The sequence below is a fragment of the Leucopleurus acutus genome (genome assembly GCF_964270905.1).
Source record: "Leucopleurus acutus genome assembly, chromosome: 15".
Lineage (NCBI taxonomy): Eukaryota > Metazoa > Chordata > Mammalia > Artiodactyla > Delphinidae > Leucopleurus > Leucopleurus acutus.
In genome coordinates, this window is record NC_139157.1 from 81,860,562 (window position 1) to 81,885,608 (window position 25,047).

General features: G+C 39.1%; 1 protein-coding gene across 3 annotated transcripts in view; it reads right to left on the reverse strand.

Annotated features, from left to right (window-relative positions):
* The window catches only part of FAM135A (family with sequence similarity 135 member A), a 121,582-nt gene that overhangs the window by 12,117 nt on the left and 84,418 nt on the right, over positions 1–25,047 (reverse strand). The window contains exons 13-21 of one of the 3 annotated variants that reach the window (XM_082855775.1): positions 18,594–18,667; positions 17,111–17,265; positions 16,043–16,306; positions 14,533–15,370; positions 12,631–12,797; positions 11,420–11,511; positions 10,823–10,920; positions 8,312–8,463; positions 6,611–6,721 (exon numbers count right to left, since the gene is read on the reverse strand). In XM_082855775.1, the coding sequence (XP_082711901.1) occupies positions 6,611–6,721; positions 8,312–8,463; positions 10,823–10,920; positions 11,420–11,511; positions 12,631–12,797; positions 14,533–15,370; positions 16,043–16,306; positions 17,111–17,265; positions 18,594–18,667 (1,951 nt within the window). Of the gene's footprint in view, positions 1–6,610; positions 6,722–8,311; positions 8,464–10,822; positions 10,921–11,419; positions 11,512–12,630; positions 12,798–14,532; positions 16,895–17,110; positions 17,266–18,593; positions 18,668–25,047 lie in introns of all 3 variants that reach the window. The other 2 variants (XM_082855774.1, XM_082855776.1) reach the window with 2 other exon arrangements.

Here is a 25,047-nt window from a genome sequence, read left to right on the forward strand (position 1 = left end):
CTATAGGTTTTTTAGTTAAAATTAAAAGCTGCTATAAAATTTAATCATTGTTATCATATGATATTGCTTATATGTGGCATCTAAAAAAAAGGGTACAAATGAACTTATCTACAAAGCAGAAATAGAGTTACAGATGTAGAAAACAAACTTACAGTTACTGGGGGGAAAGGGGAGGAGGGATAAATTGGAAGATTGGGATTGACATATACACACTACTATGTATAAAATAGATAACTAATAAGGACCTACTGTACAGCACAGGGAACTCTACTCAATACTCTGTAATGGCCTATATGGGAAAAGAATCTAAAAAAAGAGTGGATATATGTATATGTATATCTGATTCACTTTGGTGTACACCTGAAACTGACACAACACTGTAAATCAACTAGAGTGCAATAAAAATTTTTAAAAATTTAATCATTGTTTATAATTGTAATGCCTTAATCAAAAAAGATAATTTCCTTTTAAACGTAACATTTCTGTAGCGCTCTACAATATCTATTGTGTTCACAAAACAACAAAGGCAATTCACACTTAATAAATACCTGATTTTTACAAAAAGATAACATTTCTTAATTGCTTTAGAAATCACTCAAATTACTTTAGGCTTTTAAATGCTTCCTTAATTTTAAAATAATGAATAGCTTTCGATTAAGGAATGCTATTAACCAATGATATGTTGCAGAGAAAAAGACTGTTTCAAAATGAAGACCCACAGGGGAGTCTTTGCTTAAATAAACAAGGGAAGAGGGTAGAAGGCTGGATTTTGCTTTAGACAGGTGATTTTACGCGTTCTCAAAAGAATAGGAAATTGGCCATTCAGAAGAAACAGAAGCAATAATTGGATCAGGGCATCAAAGACTTTATAGCTTTAGCAGAGTAAAATATAAAAGAACAGTTATCTCTAGGGCTCTTGATTGTTTAAAAATATCTGAGACTAGCACACTGGCTACGTAAATTGGTTAAGTAAACACTGCTCTATGTTTTCCTGTTTTATTTACTTATGTTTCTGATGTGAACCCATATATTTCTACTTTGTGAATAAAGAATTTTATGTATATATACAGGTGTAGCAGTTTCCTAGGAGTTGACTACTCATTTCTCATAATTCTTTAGATGATTTAAAAAAAAAGGAAAAAAACAGCTCAGAGAGACCTGTTCCAACTCCCATGACAGTATTATAATTTTAAAATCAATTAATGAATATTTGTTAACATTTAAAACCAGAATTAGGATAACCGTCTCAAGTTCTTGAAAGTATACGTCACTGGCTTAACACGACCTGGTCTGACCACGCATGATGGCTGTGGTACCAGCTTCTGGGCTGAGGCGGCGTCTGGCCACTCTGGGCATCTGTGTCCTCACACGCAAAGTGGGGCAATGGGGCTCCTACTTCATAAGGTTAAACACACCCACGTGTATGACATGCTTGGGTGGCACCTGGAATACGGTATGTGCTTTGTGTGTTGGCTATTATTTATTTCTATATTTTAGTATTATTTAATGTACTAGTTATTATTAGAAAACATAGTATGCTTTCATGCTATGTTCCATAATAATACTAATTCAATTCAGGTGTATACTAATAAATTCATTTCTAGCTATAAGGAGAAATCTTAAAACACAAAAACAATTTTAATAAGTCATTTGAACAATTCTTATAGCTAGTAATATTGACAGTTCTGCTAAAAAAAACCTCCTAAAATAGATTTATGATGTTAATGTGACAGCAAATTTCTATAATCTATAATACTAATACTATTTTAGTTCAGGCACCTCTTCATTTAGAGCTATTTTTACCAACTAATATTTACTGAGTTTCGTGCTATTCAGACCATAATCATTTTACATGAATTATCTCATTCAACCTTTAATGGTCCTGTGAGGAAGATACTATTATTCCCATTTTACCAATGAAGAAACAGAATTACTTAATATTTAGATCAAGTAAACTTTATCAGTGTCTCAGCTAAAACTAGTATCTATGTGTGCCTTCAAAGTTTGTCTCTTAAACAGTGCTACACTGGTACAACCGGGGGCGGGGGGGAGATGAAAGTCCTGCCATGCATTAAAAGGCAAATAATAAATTAATAACCTGTAAGGAAAAGTTTTAACTAATCCTTAAAAAATAACTCAAGTACAAAAGACCTACTCATATCTACTAATAATTATAAACTTAGTGATACAAGTATCTGTTCAGTCAGTTGGGAAATGCCATGAATTACAGAATTTTTACAGTAGCAGCCCCGGTACAAACTCCATGGCTACTCACAATGCTATACACATAGCTACACGTAATGGTTCTAGTCAGGGTAAGTTTTTCTCACATGAGAACTATGTGATGTATTTGATTTTGTAGGAATATCTTGTGGTTTTGTGAATCAAGTATGTATTTCTGTGTACTATAAATAGCTTACTGTTGTTACTTTTTACCCTTAGAAACAAAATCCCAAAACTCCACCTACAAAAGAACTTTTCTTTCACTGATTCTAATAACAGGCGACACATGAAATAACCATTCCCAATTCTCTTTCTCATATTGACAGCAGTATTTAAGGCAGAATCTTGAAAAGGTTAAAACAAGACTCAAATGAAGTGGGCTATATTCAATGACTAAATCTGTCTAGTGTTCGTATCAAATGTTTCAAGAGCAGGATGGAAGACATGATGAGAGGAATGAAGATGAAAAGTGGATTTAAAAGGCCAGGGCTTAAGTTTACAAGTTCAAGCTACTTCAGCCTTCACCAAATACATGGGTTTGATTTTCAGCTTACCGTACAATATTTGACCTGCTTTTGGATACCAAACATAATATTGAAAAGATCACTCATTGATTCAGTGGGTTGACAGCGAACGCCTACTAGGAAGAACTACTGTGAATGCTGAGGGTATGTGGGGGGCGGTGGGAAAGGGTTGTCATGACAGATCCCACTTAAGGAAAAAAGGCTGAGATACATAAAAATGACTGACATGAGACAAGCTATAACGACTATGGTAAAAGAGGTTCATATATAATGTTACAGCAGTTCAGAGATGACGTTAACAATCTTGGGATGTGTTATGCAAAGAAAAGAAGTGGGGTCAATCGAGGATGACACTGAGGTGTTTCAAACCAAGTAATCTAGAGGACAGAGTAACATTTAGAAAAGGTCAAAAAAAGAGGCAGCAAAAGAAGAAACTGTCAATTTTAGACACATTTAGTTTGAAATATAAGCACAGATATGTAGCAGGCAAGTGAGGAGTGGAATTCATTACTGTCGTCAGTCCTGAGACATGAGATTTGGGATATGAAGGCATGTGCTGGTACTCTGCCAGCAGAGGCGCACCGAATCAGATAGGGCTTCAAGGAAAGCTCCGGAGAGCAGGTGGTGCTGGAGTGTAATTTTAGAAGATGAAGAGAATCAGTGCTACAAAGATGGGCAAACGCATGGGGAGGAATAGTGGCAGAAGAAGCATGGTGAAGGCGAGGAAGCACAAACACGTGAAAAGTGACTACAGCAAAGGATGCCCATCTGCCAAAGAGGAGGGTACAGAGCACATGAAAGGACCAGGAGCCAGATTATACAGGATTTGATGCCCTAAGCCATGGACTCTACACGTCATCCTGAGAACTAGAAGGCACTCTGGAGGATATTTGAACAGGACCAATACGGTCTGATTTAATTTTTAGAAAATCATTTCATCCAATGAGGAAGTGAGACAGAGGAGAAGGGGGGCATACAGGAGGCAGGGTAACCAGTTTGGAGGCCACAGCTATCATCTAAGTGAAGGTGATGGAGGCTGGACGAAGGCAGTCACAGAGTAAGGAAAGGGAGGCTCCACCAGGGCCAAGCAGGCTGGACGTCGCAGGGATCGGTAACTCAGCAGATGGGGGAAAGGGAGAAAGAGAAGTCAAGAACGACTTCTAAGTTTCTGCCTGGGTAGATGCAGAGAAGCCAATCTGAGGGGAAACAGGAGGTGTCTGAGCACACTGCACAGGAGGCACCCATGAGACATCTAAGTGAATATACTCTGAAGGCAGCTGCACACACAGGTCTAGGTATGCTGATGCTTGCAGGCCAACAGAAGGAAGTAGGAAAGTCCTTGCTTGACGGCCTTGACTTTCACAGATAGAACAGAGCCATTTGTGGAAGTGCAGGCAGCAGCGGTAGTTTAAGTCTGAGGAAAAGAGGTGAGAAACTTTGAAGGGAATGAGTAGAAAGCTACTAAGAGATAACCAGACAGGGAAGCCACGGATTGACAGCAGTAGTGATGTGCACGTCTGCGTGTCCTTTGTGGCAGAGCTCAACAGGCTAGGTGAAGAAGCGGTAGTACAGGTTTACTAGTTGGCTATGATAGAAAGCAAAGGGTGACAGTGTATGAATGATGAAAGTGATAATTCAGAGTCTGAGACGGGTCAGGAAGGGGAGGAAATCCTGAGGCACAGGGTCATCTTAGGAAGATGGAGTAGGGATCTTAACTGAGTCTAGAAAGCAGGTGAGAATAAGGGAGTGAGAGAGAAAGGACAGGCTGTTACAGTGACAGAGTGGAATATTCGTTGAAATTTCTGGGTGGAGTGTAGCCACAGGTAAGGGTTCACAGTGGAGCGGAATAGAAGGTTACCAGAGTTGAGAAAGGCTCTGTAATGCTTGGTGAATCATCTAAAGGGTTGGCTCATCAAATTACCAAAAATGATGCCAGGATTAAGTATATTAAGGTTCAAGAAAAATATCTTTTCCGGGCTTCCCTGGTGGCGCGGTGGTTAAGAATCTGCCTGCCAATGCAGGGGACATGGGTTTGAGCCCTGGTCCGGGAAGACCCCACATGCCGCAGAGCAACTAAGCCCGTGAGCCACAACTACTGAGCCTGCACTCTAGAGCCCACGAGCCACAACGACTGAGCCCACGTGCCACAACTACTGAAGCCTGTGCGCCTAGAGCCCATGCTCCACAACAAGAGAAGCCACTGCAATGAGAAGCCCATGCACCGCAACAAAGAGTAGCCCCCGCTCGCACAACTAGAGAAAGCCTGCAAGCGGCAACGAAGACCCAATGCAGCCAAAAGTAAAATAAATAAAATAAATTAAAAAAAAGAAAATCATACAATTAAAAAAGAAATATGTCTTTTCCTAAGCATAACTGTGTAATAAATATTTGTCAATGAACTCTTGTCAAAGTTCTCACTGCAGATGCAAGGAGGGCGCAGGAGAGCATTATACTGAAGACGACGAGAAGGCTGAGGCTCAAAGAAGCAGTTTCACGTGGCGGTGGAGAAGTCACGACTGGGAGGGATGGAAAGCAAGAGGACGGGCTCCCGCTCTAGGTGGGCCTCAGTAACTGAGGAATCAAGAAATCCAGCTGCTTCTATGGCAGGCCTGTGTGGTCTGGACTGCTGCCTTTTTTTTTGGTAAATAAAGTTTTTTTTGAAATGCAGCCGCACTCACTAGCTCATGTGTTGTCTATAGCTGTGTTTGGGCTACAGTGGTATGTTGAGTGGTTACAACTGAGATCCTACGGCCCACAAGCCAAAATGTTTACTATCCAGCCCTTTAGCAAAAAAGTGTGCCACCCTCTGCTCCACAGCCGGGGGAGTGGGCAGGCGGGGGCGGGCTGGGGAATAGCCAGCTTTCAGTTATGGCTCCACTGTCAGCAGGAAGTGGCGATCACAGTCTTTGAGGAAGGTACAGATGAGGGCAGTCTCTTCTCCTCAGGCGGAGACCTCAAAGGACACAGTGGAAAGAATGTGCCAGGAATCTGTGAGTGCGAGGATGAGTCCAGGAGAGAGGAAAGCTCACAGGCGAGGTCACTTACAGAGCGTGAGAATGAATGGCCAAGGACCAGCTGGGGACTTCCGGGAGTAAAAGCTTAGAATACACATGCAAGATGGGGAATACATTTAATAGCTGGTTAATGAGAGATGAGTAACAAGATCCATCCAGTGGTGAGAATCTGAAGAAGGAATAACTATTAATGGTTTCGTTTCTGACATTTTCCAGAAATGCTTATAATAGGAAAGTAAAAAAAAAAATGTGGCAGTTTAAAACAAAGGCTGAGGACTGGGGTTGGGGGTAGCTAGAAGGACAGGAGGGCTAGGACATGCAGAGGCCTAGTTCAAAAACTTAACTTATAGCTGGTATGAATTATAAAGGCCAAAATTTTTAGGATAACTTCAAAGTAGCTGTGCAGCTCACAAAAAAATAAATACAATCATGTAAAAAAAATTAAAACATGCTATCAACTGCTTAGTTCTGTGAGTCTATTTCACTATTAAGAAATAACAACCGACTGATAGTTTTTTAATCACCAGAAAGACATGTTGATAATTGATTTAAGGTTTATTTATTTATTTACTTATTATTATTATTATTATTTTTTGCAGTACGCGGGCCTCTCACTGCTGTGGCTTCTCCCGTTGCGGAGCACAGGCTCCCGACGCGCAGGCTCAGCCGCCATGGCTCACGGGCCCAGCCACTCCCCGGCATGTGGGATCTTCCCAGACTGGGGCACGAACCCGTGTCCCCTGCATCGGCAGGCGGACTCTCAACCACTGCGCCACCAGGGAAGCGCAAAGGTTTATTTTAAAAAAGGTTTTCAAGTGAGTGTTTTCAAAACTGTTTCTATATACTTACCGGCTTTATTACTAAGCTTGTATAAGAAAGTCTGGCGAGGGTCTGAATGATCTCGACATGTCAGTTGCAAAAGAGAACCTGATTTTTTCCATTTCTGCATAAACCACAGACCTAGAGAGTTATAAATGGTATGTGAGAGTTATAAACCGGAAATACATAGTACCATATGCCAACGTTATTCATTCTAATATATATATTTCACTTCAAAATATATCTCCCAAATTAGCATTTTGTTGGCGAATAAAAAATATATTTGCAAAATATTTCCATTTTCTGATAACAAATATAAACACACAGACACACAGAGGTTAACGATGGGTTAACGGTGGTTGACAGAGGGCTTGTTATTTATTTCTACTTCATTAGGTAATGAAATAGGTAATGGTCTATGAAGAACACATTTGGGAAAATTACACCTTTAGATATACTTGTTCAAATTATAATGAAGCAGAGGGGGAGTAAACTTTAAACACAGTAGTAGATCCACATGCCTGAGCACGGCGCCTTTAGACAATCACAGGTCAGTCATGGGAGACTGACTGGATAAGGACCAACTCTAAGGATGAGCAACTGGATAATGTTTTCTAGTAACAGCTGAATATAATTTCAGTGTCATATTTAATTGTATTTCTTTATATTACCAGTTACCCGTATTTAAGTGCATCTTCCCCTTAAGTGAAACCTCAATCACTCTGGAGCTGGTTTTCAAGATTGTAGACTACTCATTTCTACTTTTGTTGATTCTATTACTGAGGTGAACAGGGGAGGAAAAGAGGGAAAAAACCCTTTAACTGATTAAAGCTGCCAACTGAAAGTCTACCTGGGGAAAAGTTTAGTGAAGAAAGAAATTCAAAAGAAAGAAATTCAAAGTACTGCACCCGATTCATACTGGGTTCTATTTTGTACTATTTATGGATTTCATTTTTCTCAAGCCCTCTTCTTGAAACTGTAAAAATCTACAACTAGCTAGATTTTGAATACCACCATTTGAAATGGGATACAAAGGAAAATGGTATGGTTTATTTGTCAATGAAAGAAGTAGAAGAGAAAATGGAAATAAGAGTTTCAAGGCTCAATGAAAGAAAGTCAGAATGAAATCTAATTCTTACAATGGGAATCAACTGACTAAATTATAAAAGCCATTTTAAAATTCTAAGGGAAAAACAAAGCCAAATAAAGGGCAAATCAAGTATCAGATCCTTCTTAATGAGCATATTTATTCTAATCAAAATTGGGGTCTTAATTTTTACTTTAATTTCTTTTAAAAGTTTAGAATTTATTTTCTCATAATATCCCTTTATCACTATCAAACCAAAATCAGAGTTAATGTTCTATATAAAACATTTTATAACTTTAAAATGTATTAAGCATAGGTATTTGTTATCTGCTCAACTAATGGAACAACAAAATAGCCTGTTTATAAGACTAACATTTACTGAAAATATTTAAACAGTTTAACGATAAAAAGGGAAAAAATGCTGTTGTGACTTTACAAATATCTCAATATGACATTTTCTGAAATGAGTTTTGTCAGCTTATTTCACGTGCATGACAAAATAGAAAAACAGATACATCTTTTGTTTCATGAAATTCCAAGTACATGACAAATCTGTTCTAAAATAAACACCAGAAAATATTAAATTTGTATTTAAGTCTTCTCTCCACGCCATAATTTTTGTACTGGACAATAAAACTTCTTACCTGTATTAACAAGAGCACTGCTGTTGTAGAGCGTACCAAGGTGAGGTCCCGAGAGTGATAGAAAGGTATGAAGTTTGTCAAGGTAATATTTAAACCGTGGCCTTGTAAGCACTGAACGGATTATTAAATTGCCCAACGAATGTCCAATAAAGCTATAAGAGAAACAAAATGACATTTCTCCCATAGTATTAGTTTAAAAAAAAATAAAAGCTGCTATCACTGTACATAGATGTGAAATACTAAGCATTTAAAATGTTCTAATATGTTTTAAAACTATGGTTTGATACTCTGAAATGACATAACTTACATTTTGAAGCAAAAAATGTGAGATTGTAGCAGAAAATTCCTATTATTATACAGTTTGCATACTTACTCTATAGAAATAGGATACTACTTATCAGAAAACTCCTATTGTTATAGAGTTTATATACTTACTCTATAGAAATAGGATACTACTTACCAGAAAATTTTTACTCCTAGTTCGTAAATACTTAGAAAGAAATACATTTTAAAAGTGCTAATACATTGACTAGATGATAAATTTGCATCTTTAGGTACACACACCAATTATTTACCTGTCAAGTCATGATTTAAAACAAAATCATGAAGTTATACGTATAAGCATGATTTAGGAGACATTATATCCCCATTTCTCTTATTCTCTGGTCCACACTCCAAGGTGGGGAGTTCTCTGACTAAGTACTTTCAAGCCACAGGAAAAAAAATGTGCATTTTCTGACAGTAAGTCTAAAATTATACCAAAAGAATAACTAATACTTATAAAGCTTTTCACCTTTATTAAGGAATAGTTTAAATCAAAAGAGCCTTTTTGCCTACCATTATTTTATGATAGACAGTATATGAATCCCTCGGGACAATTAACAGTGAAAGAAGAAAGGCTGAAAGCTGTCTTAAAAGTGGTTTACAGATATAACTAGTTTACAGACATAAATAGTGAGAAGCTGCAAACTTCCTGAAGCTGTGAAGTAAAGTTTGATAACGAACAGTCCTCATTCAACCAAATCAAGCTTTTGAATAATGGTTGATTATAACTGACCATCTAATCTAGAAGAAGGCATACTTTCGTGGATGAATAAAAGAACTGAAAAAGTAGACTTATTTTCTCATCATAAAATAACAAATTAATAAAAGGAATACAAGATGACTATAGAAAATTTAGTAAACAGATGAAAAATCCATAAATGAGAATGACTAGAACAAGAAGACAATCTCTCTCCACCCTCCACATACTTGCATCTCCCACCACATTTTAACAGAAATCTGTTTTTAAACAGTGACTTCAAATAAAAACCTGCTCTCTCTGTTCTCTGTCCCTACTCTGTACTTCCGAGAGGAAGCAAACTCTACAAAAGCCTAGAGTATAAAGAGCCAGCTTCCTCCTCTAACCCAGCTGGGGTATGAAACTCATCAGTTTACTCTTCTCTTTTTGAGGCAGGAAGATTAGTTTTGACTTTTTCTTTAATTCTTACCGGACTAGAAGAAACAAATGCTTTTCTCTCCCCCATGTCTATTCACAACATCTGTGATTAAATAGTAAGACATGTTGATTTGATCATCATCTCCTGCTTGTGGAAAGCTGACTCTCAAAGTATAGTCATGACATGTTGAAAGTATTTTTACAGTTTCATTTCTTTAATATATATCCATTTCCCTATAACCTTTCTTTTTGGTAACAGCTTTACTGAGATATCATTCACATACCATACAATTCAGCCGTTTAAGGTGTACAACTCAACGCTTTCTAGAGTATTTACGGAGTAGTGCAGCCATCACTACAAGAAATTTTAGAATATTTCACCACCTTAAAAAGAAACCCTACATTCTTTTTTTAAAAAAATAATTTTATTTATTTATTTATTTTTGGCCGTGCTGCGTCTTCGTTGCTGCGCACAGGCTTTCTCTAGTTGTGGCGAGTGGGGGGGGGGGGGCTACTCCTTGTTGCGGTGCGCGGGCTTCTCATTGCGGTGGCTTCTCTTGTTGCAGAGCATGGGCTCTAGGCGCTTAGGCTTCAGTAGTTGTGGCACGCGGGCTCGATAGTTGCGGTTCGTGGGCTCTAGAGCGCAGGATCAGTAGTTGTGCACAGGCTTAGTTGCTCCGTGGCATGTGGGATCTTCCCGGACCAGGGCTCGAACCCGTGTCCACTGCATCGGCAGGCGGATGCTTAACCACTGCACCACAGGGAAGTCCAACCCTACATTCTTTAGCTATCACCGCCCCCCTCGACCCCCACTATCTCCCCTCTCCCCCAGCCCTAAGCAGTCACTGATCTACCTCTATCTCTATAATTTTGCCAATTCTGGACAATTCATATAAACAGAATTATGTAATATGTGGTCTTTCCCTAAAATCTTTTTATTTTTATTCTCTTTAAATTAGAGTTGTGGTATCCTATATTTCAGAATAGGACAACAAAATTTCCAGAAATTCTGTGTGATTTTTTTATAATTCATAAAGATATAAAAACCATTTATGTAATATTATAGAAGTTACCTTATTTTTGAGACTGTTAGACTATATATCTGAATATATTGTATTATCTCGTCCAGAAGGCGATCAGTCATGCTATCAAAATCAGCGAAAGTATCATTCTAAACAAAAGCGAAATAGATACGTTATATACTGAATATGTGTAATTACATAAAACACTGAATATAAACATTATTTTTAATTTAGGTATTGAAAATATGGTTAAAGACCAGTGGTTTTTAAAGGAGTTAGTGAATGTAATATTCATTATATTAAAATGAACAAGTAGTGAATTTCTAGGGGAAAAAAAGGCTCACTGTTCTTAACACTTCATTTAGGTAACCATTTAGTCCACTATCAACACTGAACATAAGGTTATTTATAATGGTTTAATTAAAATATTTGCACAGAATGTGAAATTCTAGGAATTTTGCACATGTAAAAAGCTCATAAATCAAACTGTAAATCACTTCTACTTCTTTAGGCTACGCATTAATTGTTAAACTTCATAGAAGTCAGAAAAATTATATCTACTACTACAGGCATTTTGTAGTCAGCAAATATTTAGGTAGAAACTGGTAGAAAAATGTGTGCTTCCACTGAAAACACAGCTATCTGTACCTGATTTCTCTCAGACATAAGAAAATCAATTCTTTCCCCAGGCAGTCCAAGTTCAATGTAAGTTTTTACTAACCGGAGATCTGCACTGTTACCTAGAAAATGAAGAAAATCAAAGTTATACCTAAGGGACGAGATAAAGCAAAAGGTACAGTGCACACCCTCATACTCTGTTACACTTCTTGGGGACAAGCGTAGGCCTATGCCAGCTGTGAAGAGACAAGGCCCTGGGAACCAGAATCCTCAGTGTCTATTTCACAGCAGATTTCCATCAGCTGGCTATGGCCTCCAACAGCCTGTCTCTTCAGAGGTCTGGTCGCATTGATGCTCCCGCCACCGCTCCCCGCCCCCCCAGCAGTGTGTCTGTCTTCCTCCCTATAACATGGGATAGTGTGTTTCTTGAAGATTTCAAAGAGGAATTTACCAGAGATACTACTGGGCCAAGAAGCCTTTCTTGGAGGATAATTCTTTGAAAATTTTATTAGTGGGGGGAAAGAGGTTAGTATTAGAGATCTTTTATTCCTTGAGTCACGGTTTTGTTTTTCTTAAAGAAAAATCTCCAATTTCATAAGAATTTACTAGCTCAGACCTGTGTTTAGCATTTTTATAATCCATAAAATCTTTTGTCAATTTGTTGCTACAGAATCACCTTATAACACAGTAGTAGTCTGCTAGTCCAGAGATATTTGGTGTCTTCTAACATAGCTCCTAACCAAGAAAAATAGGCTGTTGAGTAACCGAAACAGCTGTCACAAAACCAGAGCAGTGAAACAAGGTATTAAGAAGTTAAGTTATACCCTGATTAATCAGTGAATCTTTAATTCTTAGGTATTGATTTTTCTTGTCCATAAGGTTTAAAGCAGCAAGCTAAAAGGGAAGCAGAAAGATGATCAAAGGGAGACAAAATGATTGCCACGAGGTGACAGCTGACAAAAATAATAAAAAGAGAGAAGACAGAAAAATCCGAAGTTAAAATAAATAAAATGTTGGCGTGTGGATGTCAATTCCATGGAAAATTTTACTTTACAAAGAAATCTAATATTATACTCAGCAAAATTAAGCACATCTCTGTTTTAGAGAGTATTTAAGATTTAATTAATATCAGCAATTCAGAAATCTTTTTTCAGGTCAAAGATTAAAATAAAACTAAATGAGATCTACTAGGAAAAGAAAAGATTGAGATGCTACGGGTTACACGTGCAGACGTTACGTACCGTCCAGGCCGTGCACACACACAATGAGATGGACTCCGCCTTCGGAACAACCCTCTTCCTCCTCTTCCACACAGAAATAGGGCACTGAGGACGCCAGAAGAGGGACATCGCTGTACATGAACCCGGGGAGCTTAAGGTGCTTCAATTCTTCTTTCGCCTGAAGGAAGCTAAAGCAAAACAGTGTAAAAGACATTCGTTACTAAGTATTATATTCAGTTTTTAGAACCCAAAAGATAATCTGCTGCATTTAGAGAACTGCAGAAGAGGAAATGCAGAAAAATTTGATTTTAAAATAATGAAAATATGTGGGCTCACCTAAATGATTTAGCAATCAGAGAGTACTTTTTTTACTATTTTTTAGTACATATTCTAATCAAATACAATGAGTATTTAAAGCCTGACATCACTTAAAAATATTCTTTTTTTTTTTCTTTTTTTTTTTTTGCAGTACGCGGGCCTCTCACTGCTGTGGCCTCTCCCGTTGCGGAGCACAGGCTCTGGACGCGCAGGCCCAGCAGCCGTGGCTCACGGGCCCAGCCGCTCCGCAGCATGTGGGATCTTCCCAGACTGGGGCACGAACCTGTGTCCCCTGCATTGGCAGGCGGACTCGCAACCACTGCGCCACCGGGGAAGCCCTTAAAAATATTCTTTTAAACTTGAAATCCACTAAGAAAACACTGGGAATGGAGTTATGCTTTCTACTGAATTTTATACTGTATGCATAGAAAAGACGGGAGAAGTACTGCACAGAGGACAGTCTGATGCTGACCCTGTGATCAAATCTTACCCTCTTTGCTCCTTTTTAATCTTATATAAAAGGCAAAGAAGGAGATATTCTACACAGTGTAGCAGTGAGAATGGCAGGTATAGTATTTAGTAGATGAGGTTATTTGTATTTTTCTCTAAAAATACCAATAAGAAGGAACAGAACTAAGAGGGGGATGTGATTAAATAAAATTGGTGGCATACACTCATTTACTGATAGAATAAGTGACATTTCTAATCAACTTGGGGACTGAGAACATCAAAGATTATTAACTGTCGTAACATTAGATCATTTGAACTGATAAAAGTAAAACTCCAAGAAGCTGATGAACACTAAACTGAGCAGGACACACTGGGTGAAGAATACAGACCACTGCTTGCACTAATGACTCAGAAGAGTCTGAGGTACCCAGGAGGTGATGCAACCTTCAGCTTCCCAGCACATTACAAGTCTTCAATGGGCTGTTCTCACCTTGCTGGGTTCACTAGGTGTGGGCACCATGGGTCTTACTTATGTGTATACATCAGAATGATCTGAGAACTTAAAAAACCTACAGTAGATATACCCAGACATTTTATTCCAGGGATTATAATTCCATCTGGACTAAGGTAGTAGAAAACCAGTGCCATGCTAGTAAACCTATGTCATGCTCAAAATTTTCTGGATTTTTTTACGGGTCCATGAAATCCCAATTCTGGAAACACTGACTTAGCTGAGGCAATCTAAGTCTGGTAGGCTTTAGGAAGTTTCTAGCAATTATCTAATATTGTCCTTATTTGCTAGATATAAAACCTAACTTTTGTCTGGGAGTTAACCAGGGGAGAGATGAGGTATTGATGGGAAAAAAAGGGTTTTAGTCTCAATTATTCCATACTTCTACCATAAAGTTACCAATGGAAAATCTGTATCAGGCAAGTCGAGCCTACAGAACAGGACAATCATACTGGGAACTGCAGGTCTGTCTGTCAAAGAGCATAGTGAGTTCACTGCTCCATTTCAGACAGCTAATCGAAGAAGCACTTTCTGTATTACAGAAACCAGAGAACGTGAAATATGTATGTTACTGGAGAAATATACATATATGTTCTCTCTCTCTCTCTCTTTAGTAGCACGTGCTATTGTGCTCCATTACTTACGCTTGTATTTGAGGTTTTGGTGAATTTTCATACCAGGACAGTGATGAGGTGAAGTTGTAAGAAGCGCTGCTTGGCTGCTTTGTAATGGCATCACATTTACTCTTAGAAGAATACTTAACACTGCAAGGAGACTCTCGTGGTGCAGATGGGAAGGACAGACAGCCGGAGGTACAGACAGTAGGCACGGTTATACCATCCCTCAGATGGTCAGTGCTAATCCTTCCGGATTTGATAGACCCTTCTCCTCCTGGGGCGCCTCGGTCTGCCCAGTGAGCAAGTGCTGCCCCACCCGGGGCGGGGTCATCTGTCTCCCCATGATACCCGTTTTGAACCATTTGCTGGTCCTGCTCTTCTTCCTCCTCCTCTTTATCCTGGTCCTGCTGAAGGTGACTAATTTCTTTGTCAGAAGCTTCCTTCTGAGGGCTAACTGAATTGCTGTAGCTAATAGTGCGCGTGTCAGAAGTATCTGTACTGCTCTGACAGCCAAAATAATTTTCCACAAGCCCTTGCTTTACCATATCAGGACTGGCTGAAAAAGGGTCACCTGTACCCAGGTGCGTTTCATCTTTAACCGTAGGGGCTTCTGAATACATTTGTTTGAGATTTAACGCATCGCTATTTTTTCTTTTCACAGTTCTATCTTCACTGACGTCTGTCCTGGTAGAAATGGAACCTGAAACGACACAAGGGGTGCCTGAACAAACCAGTCCTGAACTTAACGGAACTGCGGTCCCTGCAGGGTCACTAGATTTATCAGGGCTCTGGGAGTCTTTACACGAAGTGTCCAAGTTTGGTTTGGAGCTGTAACTACTTTTCACATCACTGGAAGTACCTTCGTCTGAAAAAACAAATTGTAAAGGGTCTTTAGTGCTTGAATTTAAGGAATGTATTGCTATCATTTCATTGTCCAAATGCCCTGAAAACACGACACTCTGCTGTTGCAAGATAATACTTGACTTTTTCCTATCGTCACACTTTGGCACATCAATTGTTCCTAGATTCAACACGGTTCTGCTATCGCTTAGGTGGCATTCAGGTACAACAGATTTCTTAGGATTTTCATCAGGTGACAGCTCATCGTCAGAAGGCAGAGAGTTTATGGACGTTAAGGATGACTGGATCTCACTGAAAGCACTTGTGCTCTCAGTGCAGTGGCTGCCTACTGAAAACTTTACATTATGATCCGGCTTCATCAAAAGCTGAGGAAATAACCTTTCGTTATTGGAAAGACCTTGCCCTTGTACAGTTTCAAAGACTAGGTCAGGGTTTGGATGTGTTGCAACAGAGCTTGGTTCACTTTCCACACCTGAATCTGAGAACCGAGACGAGGCACACGTGGCACTAATATCTGGTAACTTAATTGAGTCTCCACTCACTACAACATGATATTCTCTTGTAGAAGAAGCAGGTTGATTACTTCTTAGCTTAGCTAATGATTCTCCAACAGAACGACACTTTGCTTCCTGCAAAGCTTCCTTTTCAAGTGTTAGTTCTATAGATTTAGATTTACCGTTAGATTCTAAGGACTCAAAGTTGGGTAGTTGTAAACTGTCCGCAAATACTTCATCTTGTCGAAGCTCTGTCCAAGGTCCTATTTTAACAGTTATTTTCTCTCCACCGAAAGGGTCTTTATTAGAGGGCTTTACTTCAATTGTCCTAACTCCCGAAGTGGGGGCAGTTTGATGATCATGGCAATCATCTGATGAACTTCTGGATGCCACACTGTGTTCCACTTGTGCAATTTCACTATCGTCCTGGGAGATATCAAGTTTACCTGAAATGGACAAATTTGCACAAAGATTTAGGCTGCCAGAGTTCAAAGGATCAAACAGGTCTGGTTGCATATTTTCAATATCTGGAGACTTTTGTTCAGTTCTCTCTGTATTAGCTGGCAAATAGCTAGCTTCCTTTTGACTTGTCTGTCTGATGTAGGTCTTTAGGTCAAAATTATATCCACATATTGTGGTGTCCAGACCTTCCTTCTGACTATGTGAAGGATTGCCTTCAAAGCTTTTAAAGAGATCATTTGATGCTGTACTTTTCAAACATTTGTAGCCTACCAAAACCACAGAATCCTTAGAGTTCTGTTTTATTAATTTTTTTGTGTTTTCAGGTTTCATTGTTTTCATGAGCTTAGTAACCTTAACCTTGGATTTATTTGATTCTTCATTCTTTCCTTTTAGAGACTTTGTTAGCTGCTTTTCACCTTCTGTAGACCAAAAACTGGAGGCCCCAGCAGGTCTGACTTTCAACTCTGGGCTGGAAAGTCCAGCTAGAGAGCTTTCTTCAGTCTCACATTTATCCATTCTACTGGACTCTGATCTCTGAAGACTCTGAATTCCCATCCAGGGTGCATCTAAGTCTTTTATCCAAAGAAAAAGAAATTCAGGTTTAAAACGAGGTATAAGAACTCATATGATCAAGACTACTTTCTCTGACTATAACTTTCTAATATCCTCAAAAATAAATAAAACTGGAGGGGGGAAAACAGCCCCACATTAAGGAATGGCTTTATGTATATTAGAATATACTGAAAATGACACACACAGCTTACATATTTTGGTTAGATTACACTTACCTTCAGTAACTGCATCTAAATACCTGTCTTCAAAGATCACAGGTAATGAATTGAGATCTCCATCTAATTCACTACACTCAATAGGCAGGGGTGGGAGAGAGCTGCAGAAGGAAGTGTTTTTGAGAGCGGTGCACATCTGGAGGTGACTCTGAGCACTGAAAAACACGTCTTACGTAAGACTGCAATCTAGACAATCACACCAATTTCACCTCATCGTCTCTCCAGGACCACCCCTCCTCAAGACAACCTCCTTACGAAAGAGCTCCTTGGTCAGAGATAAAAACTGGTACGATGAAAATTATGGTTTGTTGACAAAAATTACTAATAAAATTATTGTTTACTGATAAATTATTTAATTTCTATTATACTCTTCTATACTTTTAAATGTCATTTCAAAGTGAGTCATCTGTGCTTAATGTCTGAACATCCTAATTAGCTGAGAATAGCATAGAGGAGAAAGACCAAAAGCTCAAATGCCTGCTAACGATTTGATGATAATGTTGAAGAAAAAAAGTTAACATGTACTGATGAATACAATTAACAGCTATTTTAAAAAAGGTATATAACTTTCTAATGCAAAATAGTTTTTTTAAAAAAACTTTCTTATGGAAAATTTGAAACAAATCAAAGTACACAGAACAGCACCATAAGCCCCATCAACAAACGTTTTCCCTTCTTGCTTTGTCTGTATCTCCACTCACTGCCTACCTACACACCCTATGATTATTGAGAGTTGTCTGTTGGGGCATATACTTCACATGCACTGAAACAAACAAATCTTGGCTGCACGATTCTGACAAATGGACACGCGATACAGAACATTTTCCACCTGTCCAGAGAGTACTCTCACGTCTTTCCAGGCCAACTCCCAGCCCAAGTCGACACCAAGACACCCACTCTTCTGACTTGCTCCACCTTAGTCTCATGTGTTCCAGAACTTCATATAAACAGAGTCATATATTCTTTACTCTTTTATGTCTGACTTCTTTCACTCAACATAATGTCCTCAAAATATTCTTTAAAGCCAAAGAAAACCAGATCTAAATGTACTCAGTAGGGAAAGTGGAAGGCATCTACTCAGGATATTTGAATTGTAAATCTTTTACATAACAGCAGGAAGTGTCAGTCAGACTACCTGTGAAAATATGTAATACATAATGATAAATGTAAGAGATTCTGACCTGTGAAGATAAAAATACAACAAGACGGCCAAATGAAAGGCTGGAGCCAGGGCTGCGTGGGACTCCCGAGGGTGGGGTAGATCTGTGTGGGGAGGGGTAACGGCACAGTACATATGCAAGGGCGGGGTCTTTAGTGAAGTAATGCATAAGATTAAACGCAATTTGACTAAACAGGAGCTTTCTAAACTTCACATTCTCCTAATTTCATTGTAAATATTGTATGTTCTGTCACTGATAAATTCTGATGATATCTTATGTAAAAGGAAATAGAATCATTTAAATTTTGGATTTATGCTACTCACTGAAGCTCCTGGTATGCAATGGCAGCTTCTCTCGGATGCTCAAAACAAAAGAATGCCTCAGAAAATCTGCGCACCTGGAAAATTCCAAAAGGGAGTATGAATAACATGGCACATTTAAAAAGTCAATCAGGAACTGGGTGGCAGGGAAAGAAACCCCCTTTGCGAGGCCCTCCATAACCATCCCTGTGAGAATTACTCTCCCTCCTCAGGGTGGCCAAAGCACTGTATTTTGGTACTTACCGCAAGAATTAAAAGAAAGAATAGAATGTAGGTAAGAAATTTCGTTTTACATTATGGATCCACCATTCATCCTCCTTGAAGATGGGGATTCTGTCTGTCTTATTTACCACTACATCCCCACACCAAGAACAGCACCCAGTGCACAGAAGAATGGTGGGATCAGCTAGCACTCCCTGGTGCTGTGTGCCAGGCATCCCAGTACACACCAGCTGAGCTGATGGTGGACTCGCTGGCTCTGTGACCTTCGGCATTTCACCTTGGAGCCTCGATGACTCCTTTTCAATTACACTTAATACTTATTCTTCATAGGGGGTTATTGCAAAGAATAAACAAGATAATGTATTTGATAGCAGTTTTTAATCTGGAAAGTGTCTATAAATATAAGCTATTACAATTACCACTGTAGCATTCACCACATTTTTTCTTAAAATAATTGTATACGTGACCTGTCTCCTCTCCTAATGTGTAGGAACACATTAGAGTAGGAACTGTGTTTTGGATGATCTTTGCTATTCCCCCAAAATATGTCTTGGTATGTTACAGAAGCAAGTACTTGGTAAATACTGGTCAAATGTAGTTGAATATTTCTTCCATCATATTTGTATTCTGACCCTTTCATTTCTAACTATGCAGGAAAAGGCTTTGTCAGCACTGGAGCAACAGTAAGGGGATGGAAAAGATATTTTGTTTGAAGGGTACATGGAGGAGAGAGAAATGATATTATATCTTGGAATTATATTACACCTAAGATTTTTTTCTAAAGGGAAGTACAACTTAGGGGTCTTTGGTTTTAAATGTACAATGAGGGGCTTCCCTGGTGGCGCAGTGGTTAAGAATCCACCTGCCAATGCAGGGGACATGGGTTTGAGCCCTGGTCTGGGAAGATCCCACATGTCACGGAGCAACTAAGCCTGTGTGCCACAACTACTGAGCCTGCGAGCCACAACTACTCAAGCCCGCACCACAACTACTGAAGCCCACACGGCCTAGAGCCCTTGCGCTGCAACTACTGAGCCCACGCGCCACAACTGCTGAAGACCACATACTCTAGGGCCCATGTGCCCCAACTACTGAGCCAGCGTGCTGCAACTACTGAAACCTGCACGCCTACAGCCCGTGCTCCACAGCAAGAGAAGCCACTGCAATGAGATGCCTGCTCACTGCAACGAAGAGTAGCTCCTGCTCACCACCACTAGAGAAAGCCTGCGGGCAGCAGCAAAGACTCAATGCAGCCAAAAAAAACATATTCAAAAAAAGAGTCAAATATTTTAAAAGCCAAATGCAAAAAATTATGTATTATACGCTCCCCCTTGTATTTTAAAAAAGAGAGGAGAGGCTGGTGGTGATGGGGTTCTGGACATGCTACCCCAAATTATGGCACCTTGACATACTGAATATCTTAAGGTGAAGAAATTTAAGAAAAGGAAGAGCAAGAGAGTCACCCTGACCTCCTCACCAACCCTTCTCCCCTAAAACAGGTCATAAAACCTTCATGTGAGAGGTGCCCTCACTATACCCAGAGGAATGGAACGTCCATTCTTATCTCCCAAAACAAAGGAATGGCAAGAAGAAGCCTACAAACAGGCCTTGCTAATAAATTCCCTCGGTTTACTACAATTACTTCATACTCCTTAACCTATCATATTCCTTCATGAACTGTCAACTCTTCATCAAGCCTATCATAAAATACTCAGGTCTGTTTCTTTGGGTCTTCATTTCCTTATGAAGGCTACCTTGTCACATAAAACTTATATTAAACAAATTTGTACACTTCTCAGGGCTTCCCTAGTGGTGCAGTGGTTAAGAATCTGCCTGCCAATGCAGCGGACACGGGTTCCAGCTCTGGTCTGGGAAGGTCCCACCTGCTGCGGAGCAACTAAGCCCGTGCACCACAACTACTGAGCCTGCGCTCTAGAGCCCGTGAGCCACAACTACTGAGCCCACGTGCCACAACTACTGAAACCCGTGCACCTAGAGCCCATGCTCCCCAACAAGAGAAGCCACCACAAGAAGCCCACGCACCACAACAAAGAGTAGCCCCTGCTCACCGCAACTAGAGAAAAGCCTGCGTGCAGCAATGAAGATCCAATGCAGCCAAAAAAAAAAAAAGTACAGTGAATTGAAGAAACATTTTATTCATCATCAAGTTATAGCCAGTTGAGTTTCTGACTTCCTAAGCTTGTGTCCCTGAGTTGGTGAAACTAAGTCTTCAGAGGGACAAGTTGACGGGGGCAACGAAACATCTGTGGGAAGGACGCAACTGTCTTCACCTTCAAATGCTGCTGACGGCCCCTTCTTCCTCTCCCACACTAAGGGAGACATGAGGAAAACTTATCTGCCTGCCTGCCTGTCTGTCTGTTAGAGGTATTTTCCCCGAGGGCTGTAAAGTGTAAAGAAATGCAGCCTGAAGTCATCTGGATTCCTGCAGCTGCAGCTGGGCCTGCCTTCCCACCTTCCCTGATCCCTACAATAAGAACCATCATTTCTGGACAGCATCCTCCCTACCAGGCTCCGTGCTAAGCACTTTAGTTTCATTCTTTGATTTCAACCATATAAAAACCCTATGAAGTGGATATATCTTCATTTAACAAGTGAGGCAAGACAACACAGCTGGGCTGTGATACACATGGGATTCAAATAAAGACTTGAGAAAAGTGTCAAGACTTGTGCTCCAACCACTGATCCCTTCCCTTCTTCATTAAGACTCCCTGTTATCATAAAGTCTTTCCTTTCCTGTCTGCGCCCAGACGAGGCTCTCTGTCTGAACTTTCTCCTGCCCTGATTTCTGGGCAGTGGCAACCCGTGAGGAAAAAGGCTGGCACAGCACTGTGAGGCCATCACTAAGGCATCACTGCCACCTGATGGCAGCACAGCTTAATTCTGGGCAAAAGGCAGGCACAGAAAAAAAATGTCAAATTTACAAACTCAGGATATGAGTAACAGATATTAATACTTTGGTATATATATATATATATATATATATATATATATATATATATATATATATATATATGTAAGACACATTTTGAGTATGTACCCTAATTTTAAAGAATCCACTTATTTGACAATATCAACTATTCAAAATTTAACTAGGACGTTAAAAAAAAAGGCTTTAAGGGTTCAAAATGGGTGTTTATAGTGCTTTAAAGAGTTAAATGTTCCTTTATCTATGTTCACCCTAATAGGTTGTTTAAATTGCTAAGCAATGCTTACTATAATAATTTTAATAGGTAGTTATTAATATAACTATATTTATTATAATTTAATATATTAATCACATATTATTATAATATTTACTATAATAATTTTATACATGCTCATCCAGGTTAGATTCTAATCTGTAGTGCAGAGTCCAAGTATGTGATATATTATCTATGTTGCCTTGAAGAAAGAAGGCACCTCACAAATGTTCACTGAACAAATGTTTCTTGTTTTGAATTTAATTTATTTTTTTATACAGCAGGTTCTTATTAGTTATCCGTTTTACACCTATTAGTGTATACATGTCAATCCCAATCTCCCAGTTCATCCCACACCCCCGCCCCACCGCTGTCCCTGCTTGGTGTACGTACATTTGTTCTCTACATCTGTGTCTCTATTTCTGCCCTGCGAACTCCTTCATCTGTACCATTTTTCTAGGTTCCACATATATGTGTTAATGTACGATATTTGTTTTTCTATTTCTGACTTAGCTCACTCTGCATGGCAGTCTCTAGGTCCATCCACGGCTCTGCAAATGGCACTATTTCATTCCCTTTAATGGCTGGGTAATATTCCATTGTATATATGTACCACATGTTCTTTATCCATTCCTCTGTCGATGGACATTTAGGTTGCTTCCATGACCTGGCTATTGTAAATAGTGCTGCAGTGAACATTGGGGTGCATGTGTCTTTTTGAATTCTGGTTTTCTCAGGGTATATGCTCAGTAGTGGGATTGCTGGGTCATATGGTAATTCTATTTTTAGTTTTTTAAGGAACCTCCATACTGTTCTCCATAGTGGCTGTATCAATTTACATTCCCACCAACAGTGCAAGAGGGTTCCCTTTTCTCCACACCCTCTCCAGCATCTGTTGTCTGTAGATTTTCTGATGATGCCCATTCTAACTGGTGTGAGGTGATACCTCATTGCAGTTTTGATTTGCATTTCTCTAATAATTAGTGATGTTGAGCAGCTTTTCATGTGCCTCTTGGTCATCTGTATGTCTTCTCTGGAGAAATGTCTATTTAGGTCTTCTGCCCATTTTTGGATTGGGTCATTTGGTTTTTTTAATATTGAGCTGCATGAGCTGTTTATATATTCTGCAGATTAATCCTTTGTTGATTTGTTTGCAAATATTTTCTCCCGTTCTGAGGGTTGTCTTTTCGTCTTGTTTGTAGTTTCCTTTGCTTTGCAAAAGCTTTTAAGTTTCATTAGGTCCCATTTGTTTATTTTTGTTTTTATTTCCATTACTCTAGGAGGTGGATCAAAAAAGATCTTGCTGTGATTTATGTCAAAGAGTGTTCTTCCTATGTTCTCCTCTGAGAGTTTTATAGTGTCCAGTCTTACATTTAGGTCTTTAATCCATTTTGAGTTTATTTTTGTGTATGGTGTTAGGGAGTGTAGCTTTTACATGTAGTTGTCCAGTGTTCCCAGCACCACTTACTGAAGAGACTGTCTTTTCTCCATTGTATATCCTTGCCTCCTTTGTCATAGATTAGTTGACCATAGGTGCGTGGGTCTAACTCTGAGCTTTCTATCCTGTTCCACTGATCTATATTTCTGTTTTTGTGCCAGTACCATATTGTCTTCATTACTGTAGCTTTGTAGTATAGTCTGAAGTCAGGGAGTCTGATTCCTACAGCTCCGTTTTTTTCCCTCAAGACTGCTTTGGCTATTGGGGGTCTTTTGTGTCTCCAGAAAAATTTTAAGATTTTTTGTTCTAGTTCTGTAAAAAATGCCATTGGTAATCTGATAGGGATTGCATTGAATCTGTAGAATGCTTTGGGTAGTATAGTCATTTTCAAAATATTGATTCTTCCAATCCAAGAACATAGTATGCCTCTCCATCTGTTTATATCATCTTTAATTTCTTTCATCAGCATCTTATAGTTTTCTGCATACAGGTCTTTTGCCTCCCTAGGTATTTTATTCTTTCTGTTGCAATGGTAAATGGGAGTGTTTCCTTAATTTCTCTTTCAGATGTTTCATCATCAGTGTGTAGGAATGCAAGAGATTTCTGTGCATTACTTTTGTATCCTGCAACTTTATCAAATTCAATGATAAGCTCTAGTAGTTTTCTGGTGGCATCTTTAGGATTCTCTATGTATAGTATCATGTCATCTGCAAACAGTGACAGTTTTACTTCCTCTTTTCCAATTTGTATTCCTTTTATACCTTTTTCTTCTCTGGTTGCCATGGCTAGGACTTCCAAAACTATGCTGAATAACAGTGGCGAGAGTGGACATCCCTGTCTTGTTCCTGATCTTAGAGGAAATGTTTTCAGTTTTTCATCATTGAGAATGATGTTTGCTGTGGGTTTGTCATATATGGCCTTTATTATGTTGAGGTAGGTTCCCTCTATACCCACTATCTGGAGACTTTTTATCATAAATGGGTGTTGAATTTTGTGAAAAGCTTTTTCTGCAACCACTGAGATGATCATACGGTTTTTATTCCTCACTTTGTTAATATGGTGTATCACACTGATTGATTTGTGTATATTGAAGAATCCTTGCATCCCTGGGATAAATCCCAGTTGATCATGGTGTATGATCCTTTTAATGTGTTTTTGGATTCTGTTTGCTAGTATTTTATTGAGGATTTTTGCATCTATATTCATCAATGATATTGGTCTGTAATTTTCATTTTTTGTAGTTATCTTTGTCTGTTTTTGGTATCAGGGTGATGGTGGCCTCGTAGAATGAGTTTGGGAGTGTTCCTCCCTCTGATATATTTTGGAAAAGTTTGAGAAGGATGGGTGTTAGCTCTTCTCTAAATGTTTGAAAGAATTCACCTATGAAGCCATCTGGTCCTGGACTTTTGTTTGTTGGAAGATTTTAAATCATAGTTTCAATTTCATTACTTGTGATTGGTCTGTGCATATTTTCTATTTCTTCCTGGTTCAGTCTTGGAAGGTTATACCTTTCTAAGAATTTGTCCATTTCTTCCAGGTTGTCCATTTAATTGGCATAGAGTTGCTTGTAGTAGTCTCTTAGGATGCTTTGTACTTC